Source organism: Tenrec ecaudatus, chromosome 4 (assembly GCF_050624435.1).
Source record: "Tenrec ecaudatus isolate mTenEca1 chromosome 4, mTenEca1.hap1, whole genome shotgun sequence".
Taxonomy (NCBI): Eukaryota; Metazoa; Chordata; class Mammalia; order Afrosoricida; family Tenrecidae; genus Tenrec; species Tenrec ecaudatus.
The window spans coordinates 197,715,819-197,728,313 of record NC_134533.1 but is presented as its reverse complement, the minus strand read 5'-3'; the positions used below and the strand labels follow the sequence as shown (position 1 = coordinate 197,728,313).

At 48.1% G+C, this 12,495-nt stretch overlaps 1 protein-coding gene across 1 annotated transcript in view; it reads left to right on the top strand.

The window, feature by feature from the left end:
* Positions 1–9,672, top strand: part of CPNE4 (copine 4) — a 392,000-nt gene extending 382,328 nt beyond the window's left edge. The window contains exons 14-15 of the mRNA XM_075548957.1: positions 1,264–1,500; positions 9,538–9,672. Of these exons, the coding sequence (XP_075405072.1) occupies positions 1,264–1,500; positions 9,538–9,672 (372 nt within the window). The remainder of the gene's footprint in view (positions 1–1,263; positions 1,501–9,537) is intronic.
* Positions 9,673–12,495: the final 2,823 nt, after the last annotated feature.

Sequence of the window (12,495 nt, the reverse complement as noted above, 5' to 3'; positions counted from 1 at the left end):
TAGAAATAGAATTCGAGTCGTGCGTTGAATTTTAAATTTTCTATTGGTATTGTTGTAAGCTGCCATTAAATCAACCCCAAACTCGTGGTCATCCCATGCCCCATTGAACTCCATGCCACCCAGGCTCGCACTGCCCCCTAACTGCCTCTGGATAAGACCATGGCGCTTTCTAGGATTTCCATGAGCTCATGGTTTTTTTGGGGGGTGAGGTTAGGTCTTTCTTCCTAGTCTACTATAGTCTGGAGGCTCCTTTGAAATGAGTTTAGCGACACGGACAGCCCCACTGAGAGAAACGGTGACCGCATTCGAGATCTTGGAGAGGGGGATGAACAACAGAAATGTGGGTGAAGAAAGACAGCAGTCACTGTAAGATATGAAAGCAATCACGATTTATAATGCATCAAGAGGCCATGAGGGTGGGAGGTGGGGAGAGAGTGAAAAAAGAGCTGAAACCAAAGGCTCAAATAGAAAGTGAATGTTTAGAAAGAGATGATGACAACCTCTGTACAAATCTGCTTATACAAGTGATGTATGAAATGTTATAAGAGCTGTACGAGCACCCAGTAAAATGATTTTCTAAAAAGGGGAGGGATTGGAAAGGTAATACCATGCAACTGAATTAACACGATTTTCACATGTATTCCATAGATAAAGGAACAATGCACTATTTTACATCCTTTTTCTGCACTAAGCCTCCCAAATCTGGTGTTTATTTTACACTCACAGCATTTCAATGTGCATGCTAAATTATGATACTTGATCCCCATTTAGGTCTTACATATCTATCATTGACAACACAGATTGCCATACTTCCGTTGCTCCAGGCATATTTAAAAGGATTCCAAAAAGTGAGATGGAGTTGGTGGATATTGCATGGGACAGACTTTAAAACCTTAGTATGAAAAAGAACTTTGAACATTTATCTTAGCCCCGCCCTTCATGGGGGAAAATGAAGACACTGAAACCCAGACACATGAAAAGGTTTCCCCAGGACTTCCCCAAATGCGCCTGTGAGCCAGTCTCCTTGAATCCTCACCTGATGCTCTTTCTGCTTCACAGTGCTTTGTAATGGGTACTTAAATGGCTGGCTCTACCTTGAACCCACATTCACCAATACCCTAAGCCTTTAAGACGGTTGGCACATGGCTCATCTGCTTGCTATGGTCAAGGTGCAGCGACACCCCTCAGATCCCTAACTGGCATTGTCTTTGTCTCCCCACCTCTCTCCATGCCTGCCCCATCGTCTCCTGGTTCCTGCCACAGCAATACTTCATCCTGCTGATCCTGACGGACGGCGTCATCACTGACATGGCCGACACGCGGGAGGCCATCGTGCACGCCTCCCACCTGCCCATGTCGGTCATCATCGTGGGAGTGGGGAACGCCGACTTCAGCGACATGCAGATGCTGGATGGGGATGATGGCATCCTGAGGTCGCCCAAGGGCGAGCCCGTCCTTCGAGACATTGTGCAGTTCGTGCCCTTCAGGAACTTCAAACACGTACGCACAGAGTGTGCCCACCTCCCACATTCTCTGCCCATGTTGGTAGCAATTGGCCATCTTCAGGCAAAATACCACCTCTCCCTGCGGGGTCTAGGCCAACAACCACAGCATGCACGTGTAGATCTGAGTCTTGGGAGAAAGAAATATGAAGTGAATTAGAGATGAGGAGTCATGCTTGGGAAGAGAGCCAGACTTCCACGGGTTCCTGGAACAGTGCCGTGGTTAAAGCACCCTGCTGCTAAGCGAAAGTTCAGCTGGTGCTCTGGGAGAAAAAAATGTGGCAATTTGTTTCCATAGATATGTAGTCTTGAAAACCCAATAGTCAGGTCTATTCTGTACAGTAGGGTTGCTATGGGTTGCGATAGATTCAGGGGCAGGTGTTTGGTTTTAGTTAGGGTTTGCCTTCGTTCGATATCATTCAGGATCTCTCTTGTGGCACAGTTGGGTAAATATTGGGCTCACAGTCTCAACATCAGCAGTTCAAACCCACCAGCCACCCCTCAGAGAGAATGATAAAGCTGTCAGTTCCAGTCAAGATCGAATTGGAAGCGCTTTTTAGGATCACAAGGAGGCAGAATCTACCCAATGATAGTTGGGTTGGGTTTGGGGTTTTAGTGCTCCCAGGGCTGTCCTCCACAATTGGGTAGCTTGTTACTTGCCTAAGGAGCCTGGTGGAAGAAACAAGTCCTGGCTTCTGTTGTCAAGCCGTGTGTGTGTGTGTGAATGTGTGTGTGTGTTTACTTTGGCAAAATTTATTTCCAAAATGTTGTAAAGATCCATACCTCTGATAAATATGGCATGAGCAGCAGAGATTTGTTTAACTTATTAATGAGGGCAGATAAAGCTCATTCTAAGGAGGTAGAAGGTAGTGAATATAGTCAGTTATGGGGAAGTAATGGAGTAAGTTTGCTAAAGTTGATTTTAAACAGATTCTGTTTAAAATCCAGAATCTTTGACTACCTTCCTTGCTAATGGAGCCCCTGTTGGTATAGTGGCTATGTGTTGGGCTGTGAACCCTGTGGTCGGCAGTTCAAAACCACCAGCAGTCCCGAGGGAGAAAGACTGGGCTATCTATCTACTCCTGGAATAAAAACAGTCTGGAATCCCACAGGGGGTCGCTCTGAGTTGATGGCAGTAAGTTTGGGGGTTTGTTGGTCACTGCCAGGCAGAACTCATTTTCACCATATCAATTATCTATGAGTGCGCATCTGATTTTGTAGACTTGGTCTCCCCAATCAAGGATAGCTAGGAAGTTCAGCAATACTCTCTTCTCTCTTTGCTAGATGTCCCTGATGTGAGCCCATTAGACAATACTCTAATAATGACATTGGAATTGTGCTTAATAACCATTTGTCCACATTCCCGAATTTGGAATAATTTTTAACTCCATGAAGAAAGGGACAACTTTAAAAGCCCCACAAAGCCATGCGTGTATGCGACACCCTTTCTAGTGTGTACAGAGACTCCCTCTGGACTCGGGTGGCCTTCAGGGTCGCACCCTTGAGTGGCTGGGAGTCCTCAAGTGATGTGGGGCTGGACACAGTTCTCCGTGCTTGCTTCCCAGCTGATCTGAGTTTCTAGCACTGCCATGACAACAACAGCAAAAACCACCTTGGTTTTAAAGTATGACTTTAAAGAACAGGAATTCAATTACTCGGAGTTCTAGAGGGGAGAAATCGGAACTCAGAGCAAGGGCTCCAGAGAAAGGTCCTCCTTAAGTCTCACGTGACTTCTGTCTTCTGTGTGTGTGTGTGTGTGTGTGTGTGTGTGTCTTTCCATGTCTTTCCTGCTCTCTTTAGGTTTAGGATCCACCCTGCTCTGATATGACCTTATCAACACAAGAGAAAAGTCCTGTTTCTGAAGGGAACCACGTGCCCAGGCGCAAGGGTCTGATGACATCCACACACACTTGGTTGGGACACAGTTCAATCCACAACAGTGACCCTCCTGTATACCTAAGAGTATAGCGCATCCACCAGCCCCTGCTACTCCCTGGGGCCCCAGCACTGCTGGTGGTGCCAACAATACCGCTGCCACTGGCTGCCAACGGAACCTGAGCTACAGGGGCAGGAGGGACCTGCCAGCATCCTCCATACCCACGAGCTGTTGGGTGTCATTCCCTCGGAGACAGAGAGTCCCCTGCCCTCCGTGAGTCCCCTCCACGTGCTGGGCCTCTACTGCGGTGAAATCTCAAAGGAGTCCGGCTGCAAACATCTTTTTTTGGTTTTCACGGTTCCCCCCTCCCTCCCCAGGGCTCAGCTCAGGGCGAGGAAGGGCCAGGAGCTGGCCACCACCCAAATCCTTTCTTTCTGGTGTTTTCTGCAAAACCCCTTTCTCCTCCAGCCAAAACCCTCCATTCAAATGAACTCCTGACACTTCCCAGCCAGAGTACGGGTTCCCCGGGCACATCTGAGCCGCGTTTCATTGGGGGAGATAGGTATGGGCAGGGGAAGGATGGATCATTGTTTGCTATAGGCAAGTAGCAGCCCAGCACCAGAGGTGGAAGCATACATTGTAAATGGCTGTCTGTCTTGCCACCTTCTTGGGACAGCCTTTCAAGCGAGCCCTCAGAGAAACCTCCAGCTCCGCAGCCTCAGCTGAACCCTCGCCTGCATCAGCAGCCCACACCCCAGAGGGAAGTTATCTCAGGGCTCCCTGAGTGATGAGGTATTGTTCAGAACTGCACTGCCACCTAATTATGATTCTCCTTTTAAGGAGGGATGGAGTGCAATTGGAATGATGGAAGGAGCAGAAAATCGATCTCCGGCTGCAGAGTTGAGGGTAGAGGGAATTTCCAAGAAGCAATAGGAACAACCAAGTTGTCCCACGAGCCTTCCAGAGCCAGGAGCAGGGTGGGCGGGGGGAGGGAGAGGGAGCTAGCCCTCCTTCAGCTTTCCCAAGGCGGAGGTTTCCATGGTTTGCATGTGGACAGCAAAGAGTGGAGTCACAAAGACTCATCTCCTGTAAAAGGAAGAACCAAGTTAGCCTATTTCAGGGAGTGCTCCCTTGTGGGGGCTGGGGAGATGCTAGGACAGACCAGATGTGTAGCTTTTCTCAGCCACCACGTGTTTGTTTAGCATGACTGTTTCCGATACCTGCAGCCCAATCATGGTATCCTCTGATAACGGATGCCATTCTGGCCTGGATTTCCAATCTCTCTGTGGTCCCACATGCCTTGCATGCCAGCAAGTCATCTATGAACATCTGGAGATGAGTAAGAGGCCTGGGATAGGTGTTGATCCATGAAGAAAGACATTTGCAAGGACATGCCCAAGACAGGGTTAGAATGAGGTTAGAATGCCCTGCTCCATTTGTTAGCCAGACAAAAGAAGCCACCGCATCACACCCCACCACTCATAGCTTTGTCTGGGTGCAGAGAGGTCAAAAAAGCTTATTATCTAGGAGCATCGTGAACTTTCCCAATCGATCTTCTCCAACCCCAACACACACTCACACACACACACACACTCACACACTCACACACATACTCACACACTCTCACACACACACACTCACACACATACTCACACACTCTCTCACACACACACACACTCACATGGGCTAAATATTCCACCATCTACAACAGGGCTCTTCCTCACCCCAGATGTTCATGGAGTACCCGCTGGCGTGTAAAGCACGTACGAGGCACTAGAGCCATTGGTCCAGGACTCAGGGAAGTTGTCAGAGGGTTGCAGGTCCTGCTAAGCAGCCTGTGGGTGGTTGAGAAGGCTGAAGCGTTCCTATAAGACTTCAAGAAGTGGCCATGAGGAACCGATTACAGCTTGAGCTGGGGTTAGAGGGCAGGCTTGAAGAGCAGGGAGTTGGGGGACCATTGACAACAGGGAGTGCTGTGAGCAGGACCAGTTCAGTCTGCGTTCCATCCCCAGGGTCCCCAGCGGCTCTGTGCCTGGCTGAGGCTGGAAGCACATCCACCCACGTTATCTTCGTGGATTTCAAATTCGATTTTGACAACCATTTCATTATCTAAAGGAATCTACTCTGAATTCAATAATCAGTAAGTAGAAAGGGGAGGAAACGAGATGGCATCATTTCCTGTGAGCCAGTAACCCTTGTATTGCCCCTCTTTCTCGGGTCGGCAGAAACTCAGAGCTTTCCTTTCTGGGAGCGTTGGGGTGGAGAGGACACGGGCTCAGTGCCTTCTGTCTCTGAGCAAGCTTTTAACCTCTCTGGTCCGCAGACTTTGATTTGTAAAATGAGGCCCATGACACATACATTAGGGGACTGAAGGCAGCATCTATATAAAACTTACCCCAGGGTTCAGTCTATGCAGATGGTTCATAAATGTAGTTATTGTTACTGGTATAGCCAGCTGAGTTCCCAATGTTGGCCTTTGCTCAACTAATACCCCCAGGATCCCCACTTGCCCTGATCAGCCACCACCAGCTCTGATATGCCAGAGACAGGGGGCGGGGCAGTTTCTTAGAAACTGTATTGTCTGTTATGGTATCCACTAGCCCCACTTGGCTATTTAAATTCCATAAAATTAAATGAAATAAAAAACCCAGTTCCTCCTTCACACAAGGGCTCCCTGTGTGTGACCAATTAACCAGTGTGTAGTTGGCAGTGCCGCTCTAGAACATTTTTCTCTGGACGACGTCGGTGAGGATAGCTTGGGCAGAGAGTAACCGAAAACTCCTGTTGCGGAGATTTCCTGATTTATTTGAAGCCAAGAACAATTTTTCTCCACAGGGGACATCTGGCAATGTCTGGGGACATTTTTGAGCCTGTGGGTCGAGTTCAGGAATGCTTCTAAACATAACAGGACAGCCCACATGCAAATATGGCTCTGGCCCAAATGGCCCACCTAGTGCTCAGGTTGAGAAATCCTGGATGACATCAAAAGAGACTTTTTATTCTTCTCTCAGAGCCAGAAATCAGATGTTGGTGGGCAGGTTGGAACCCCCCTCCCTCCCCGCCACCCTGCCACAGTAATTCAACAATGTCACGGTCAGTACTTTGTGATTCTCTTTGCGACCCTCTCATGGTAAGAAGATGATGGCTGTAGGTCCAGACAGCAACTTTCTCATGAAAGGACAAGGGACGGGGAGAAGGAGCCAGAGTCAGTTACGTCTTGTTCCTTTTAACAGGGAAGATAAGCATCCTAAGAAACACTTCCCAGGCAGCGGTGCTTACGTCCCAAAGGACAAAGCCAGGACACATGAGCACCCCAGATGCAAAGAAAGCTGAAAAATCATGATGTTGGCCCTCTGATGTTTTACACGAGAGGTGGCCAGGGAGAAAGGGTGGACTGGTTTGTTTGTTTGTCTTTGTCTGCCTAGGTACCGACTTGGACCATGATCTAACACGGAGCAGTAAAGTTCACAGAGTTTATCCTTGGACGTCAACTATCCAACGGGCTTTGACAGCTTCTGAATCTATGACATCATTCCCAAAAACCCTTCACAAGGAAAGAAAGGGAAGGAAGGAAGGAAGGAAGGAAGGAAGGAAGGAAGAAAGGACATACATGTCTCCTTTCGATCCTCCCCCAAGTTCTATGAGCTAGAATGAGTTATTAGTCTTCCCTGTTTGCCTCTCACAATATTGGGCCTTCACACAGTTGAATGGCCAAGTGCAAGTCACCGAGCCAAGAGAGATCTAGAAGCCTCAGGGATATTTCCTGAGCGAGCACACACACACACACACACATTAGTTGTTCACTCTGGCTTAAGGTTTCAACTTCTTGAATAATAACTAATAATGAGACCCAAGTGACAAGTTATCTGTCCAGAGGTCATGGGCTCAGAGTCAGCTTTCCATGACCTCTATCAACCTCTGCCGTAGTTGTCATCATAAGGCACAGCCCCTGCTTCTTCCCCAACTGCACAGCATACAGTGGGTCAAAGGCTAAATTCATTTGCATGGTCTTCAAGGTTGCTGGTCAACTGGTCTTAACTGAAATGCTGCCAGTTTGGCATCTACAGCCCTGGTGTGCACGCACGCACACGCACACACCACACACCACACACACACACACCACACACCACACACACACACACACCACACCACCCCACACACACACGCACACACCACACATACACACACACACCACACCACCCCCCCACACACACGCATACACCACACACACACACACACGCCAGTTCTGCTTCTACAGCCCTGGTGTGTGTACACACACACCACCACCACCACCACCCCCTTCTGCCCCAGCAGATGACTCAATGTCTCTAGAATGCTAAAAGAACATTCTCCACTGCATTTTCACTATTTACTACTCAAATTGTTCAGTGACATTAAGTTTCCCGCAATGTGTCCGCATTCCCTTTAATCGGTTACATCTGGTTACTTTGTTTCCAGGACTCTCGCTTGTCTGCTCTGTCTTCTCGCTTTTGCTGGGATTGTTGGTCTTTTGTCCCATAAAATGTTTTGGTTTGGGTTTGGTTTTGAATGGATCATCTTATTCATGGGCAATGCCCTTTATGTTTTATGTCAATCTGTTTATTTCGCTAAACGGTGACCTCAGGGGGATAATTTCCTTTTGGGATTTCAAGAGTATCTCAGGGAGTCCACTATTCTCAATGGATCCAGAAATATTGGGACTTTTAAGAATTGGAATTCTGGTCTGGGTTTTCCTCCCCTTCTAAGAGGGTCTGTCTTTGTGACCCTGATGGTGGACTTCTTTTTGGCTCAGGATAGAGGGGGCTGACAATCCTACAGATGGTTAGCTATGCAGATGGGAGTGGAGTACCTAACATGCAAAGAAAGCACTGACTTACTTAGTACTCTGTGCCGGGCAACATCACCTAAGTCTCACCACACCTTTTGATGAAAAATGTGCACCTGCTCACCACCACAGGCTTGTCAGTCAGCCCATGCTTACCTTGCTTACTGGGTCCTTGGTCCCTGCCAGAGACTGCCAATGTGCAAAGGGACTTTAGTGCGGTAGGCAGGCATGGTAGTGCGGAGAGAGAAAGAGAGAAGTAGCCATACCCAGAGCAGAATCTTTGCTGTTATAGAAAAAAATGGGAAAAGTGAAATAGTTCTCCAAAGATTAGTGAGAGCCAGCACAAGTAAACCTGCGCTTAACCTTGCCCATTGGGCCATCCAACACTGTCGACAGACGCTGTCTGTCTGTCGGCTTCTCTCAGATTGTGGCTGTCCTTCGGCCTCTCGCGGTGTAAACCATGCCCAGCTGACATACCACCTAGGCCTCCTGGAAGCTTGGTCTGCTTTCTCCCCGGATGACTGCATCTTTCTTTTCATATGTTTGGATCACTCCGTGTTGGAGTTTCCCTGGAGTGGTGTTTCTCAAATTTTCAGCATGTACAATGAATCCAAACATCTTGTGAAAATTCTGCATCAGTCACACTGGGAGGGGTCCCCTATGAAGAAATTCTGCTGGTCCAGAGCCCATCTCAGGTTCAGCCTCCTGTCGGGTTTCATCCTGGCCATGCCGGACACCCTGCACATCATGAAGTCTCCTTGGATGCAGAAACCATACACCCCACACCCCCTAATAAGGTGCCTGCACCATAAATAAGTGTCGTGTCAGAAATTGACTGCAAATCAGAGGCAGCAGCATTTGTTCATTCTGCTTCCCTGTACCCAGCCACCTTCACAGATGAATGCTTCCATGCGTTGGGATAGACAAGGAAAATATAGGCATGATTATGAAACTAAAGACTCATTTGCCAACAGCCTCCTAGCTCTTGCTTGGAGTAGACCCTGTACAAACCCTGAGTGGATGGATGGATGGATAGATGCTGGATGGGTAGATGGATGGATGATGGATGGATGGATGGATGGATAGATGGATGAATGTATAGATGGATGAATGGAAGATGGATGAATGGAAGATGGATAGGTGGATGATGGATAGATAGATAGGTAGATGATGGATAGATGGATGAATAGGTAGATAGGTAGGTTGGTGCATGAATGGGTAGATTGCAGAATGAGGCTGGCTTCTCAAACCAGGACCCTGATCTTTCAGACCGAGTCTGAGTCAGATTCCTTTGGCCAAGCGCTATAGTCATCGTGGTTTCTTCTTTCCTGCAGGCATCTCCCGCTGCCCTGGCCAAGAGTGTGTTGGCCGAAGTCCCCAACCAAGTCGTGGACTATTACAACGGCAAAGGAATTAAACCAAAATGCTCGTCGGAAATGTATGAGTCCTCCAGGACACTGGCACCATGAACTCCGCACACTTTGACGAAGTTCCAAACTACTATTCTCCTCCTATTGAACACTTCCCCTCCTCCCATACTTAAAAAAAAGCAACACATACATATTTAAAAATAGCACGTTTTGGTGATTTTTAACTAACCGATGATTTTCTTTGCATGTTTAGCCCCCGAGGCCTGGATGTATTACTCCGTTGTATTGTTTAAAAAAGAAAGAAAATAACAAAAAAAAAGACTTTTTACACAGAAACACAAATAACAACAACTTACTCTTTACAGTACAGCATGTCGCCTTGAAATAAAACAGTATATCGGTATCTGTTTTTTATACAGGTTTGTTGACATTTTGCTAAATTTCTTATTATCTTTACACTGTAAAGCATTTTGAAACCTTTATTGAACGTCGAAAGCCAAAACATAGTTGGTTTTATCTGCTCCAGGCCGAAAGACTTTTCAAAATGGCAGCTGCATGGGCTGTATTTTGCATGTTTAAAATAAAAGCAGAAACCCACCATGTTTTTGCAGTTGGGATCTCTCCCATCTTCCCTGCTGAGGAGGGTCGCGCTACTGATGAGGAGATGTAACCAGAGGTAGTCTTCTTGAAGTGGGGCTGCAGCTTCCAGCCTGGCGCTCCTCACACTTCACTGTACACACAACCCACCTGAGGATCTTGTGAAAACCCAGAGACTGATGCGGGAGGTGGGAGGTTTGCCTGGGAGCGGAGATGCCGCATCTCTAACAAGCTCCCACGTGATCCCCGCGTGGTCATTGGATCACACCGAGAGTGGTGAGGCGCTAGACTCTAGGCAGTGACCCAATGAGACCATTTCAAGCAGGGCAGCCCCTAGTCTGCTGGAGAATGGTACTTCCTCCCACACAGAGTTCAAAAACCCTGCCTGTCTCCGAGGTAGGAATAAAACGCAATGAGGCTGGTTCCAGAAACTTTGGACCCCTAATCAGTCTCACGGCTTTATCGTCACACCTCTTGCTTCCACAAGATGGGAGGATGCTGCCCCTGGACAGCCCCTGCCTTCCTCGCCTTGGTGCTGTGTTTAAGCCGGTCCCTAGGAATGGCCTGAAACCACGTTCATTGACACCTGCTCACGGCAAAGGGCCAGGCAGCGTGGAGGCGTTCTGCTTGGATGTCAGCTGGCCGCTCTTGGATCCGAAGAATGGAGGCTTCACTCCCACCATCTTCGCGCAGATAAAAGGACAAGCGTTTCGCCGGCGTAAAAGACACAACGTGGGACTTATATGGGGGGGGGGGGCGGGGCGGGCAGGGGGTCAGAGAAATGAAAAGTCAATCACAAAGCGTAACTCGTCCTGTGTGTCTGTTTGCTGGGGGTGGGGGAGGGAGGGTGAACAAACCCTGCGTGATTTCCAGAGTTATCATTTTCGATCCTAACTTTGCAAACACATGTCACCCAAATGCACAACATTTTGGGAATGATGGTTACAATATATATATATGTGACTGAAAAAAAATCAGTATTTAAACTGTATTGTTTTATGAATAAATTGGGTACTTACAGAATTTTTTTCTCTAAGAGTTGTGTTCTTGTTGCTCCTTTCAAGGCAATTCCCTGACAGTGCTGCATTTCCTGTAGATGGCCTCCATTTAGGACTTGCTCTGTGGCAGCGCCTGTGTAAGTCCGGGTAGACTAGAGAAGCACATTCGCAGAGACTCGTGTGAACAAGAAAGGGGGTTATACACAAGAGCAATAGAATATTGAGAAAACAGCCCAGCCCAGTCCAGGACAAGTCCATAAGTCTGATATTAGCCCATATGTCCAACACCACTCTATAAAGTCCTCTTCAGACTCACGAAACGCATGCAATGACGCCAAGTGTAGAAAGATCACAGGTCAAAGGATGGGAAGTCTTGTAGACCCAGTGGCATTGTAAGCATCTCAGTGCAGGCATGGGTCTCCATGTGGCTTCCCCAAGTCCAGGGTTCTGGCTGTATCAGGGTAGGTCCATGTCGTTTCTCCTCAGGGATGTCTCGCAGGGAGTAAGCCTTGTCAGTAGAGTGTCTCCAAAGAAGTGAGCCAAGAGCAAGTGTCTCCCTCCTCCAAGGAGGAAATACCAGAATTCCCAGAATCCTTAGGGGAAGGCTATGCCCACACAAAAGCCTCATTGGCAATGAATGGATTGACAGAGTAGACTCCACCTCTTCACTCAATCCTTTTAAGTCCCAAATTGATACCAGATTATGTAACTACCACAGTGTCATTGACACATATGGATTGTTGCTTTTATCACACAAGGAATTGAAAGTCCCCTGCTACAGGAAAGGAACCCTGTTGTCCTGGCCGTGGCTGCTCACCAGAGATGAGCAGTTTGAACCTGCCCGCTGATCTGCTGGAGAAAGATGAGGCAGGCTATGGGCTCCAATAGAGAGGCAGAGTCTCAAAAACCCCAAAGGGCAGTTCTACTCTGCCTTGTAGGGTTATATGCAAGGAACCAGCTCACTGGCAGTGGTGGTGGGGGGGGGGGGGGTTTCAGGGGAAGGATGCTTCAGTGAGAAGCTCTGGGCGCTAGGGGTGCAACAGTTAAGCCCTGGCCTGTAGTACAAAGGTTGGCTCTTTGAACCCGCTCAGTGGTGCCATGGGAGTAAAACCTGGCGATCGGATTCCACACAGATTGCAGCCTAGGAAACCTTATGGTTTCCTTAGTTCCACTCGGTCACATGAGGCGGCCCCGAGCCAAAATTTGCTCAATAGATTTTAACAACATATTACATAGCCTATTCTAACCTGAAGTGAATGAATACGTGGACTTGGAATCTGCCCCCATTGTAAATTTACCACCCAGGGCTAGAGAGGGCAAGGGCCTA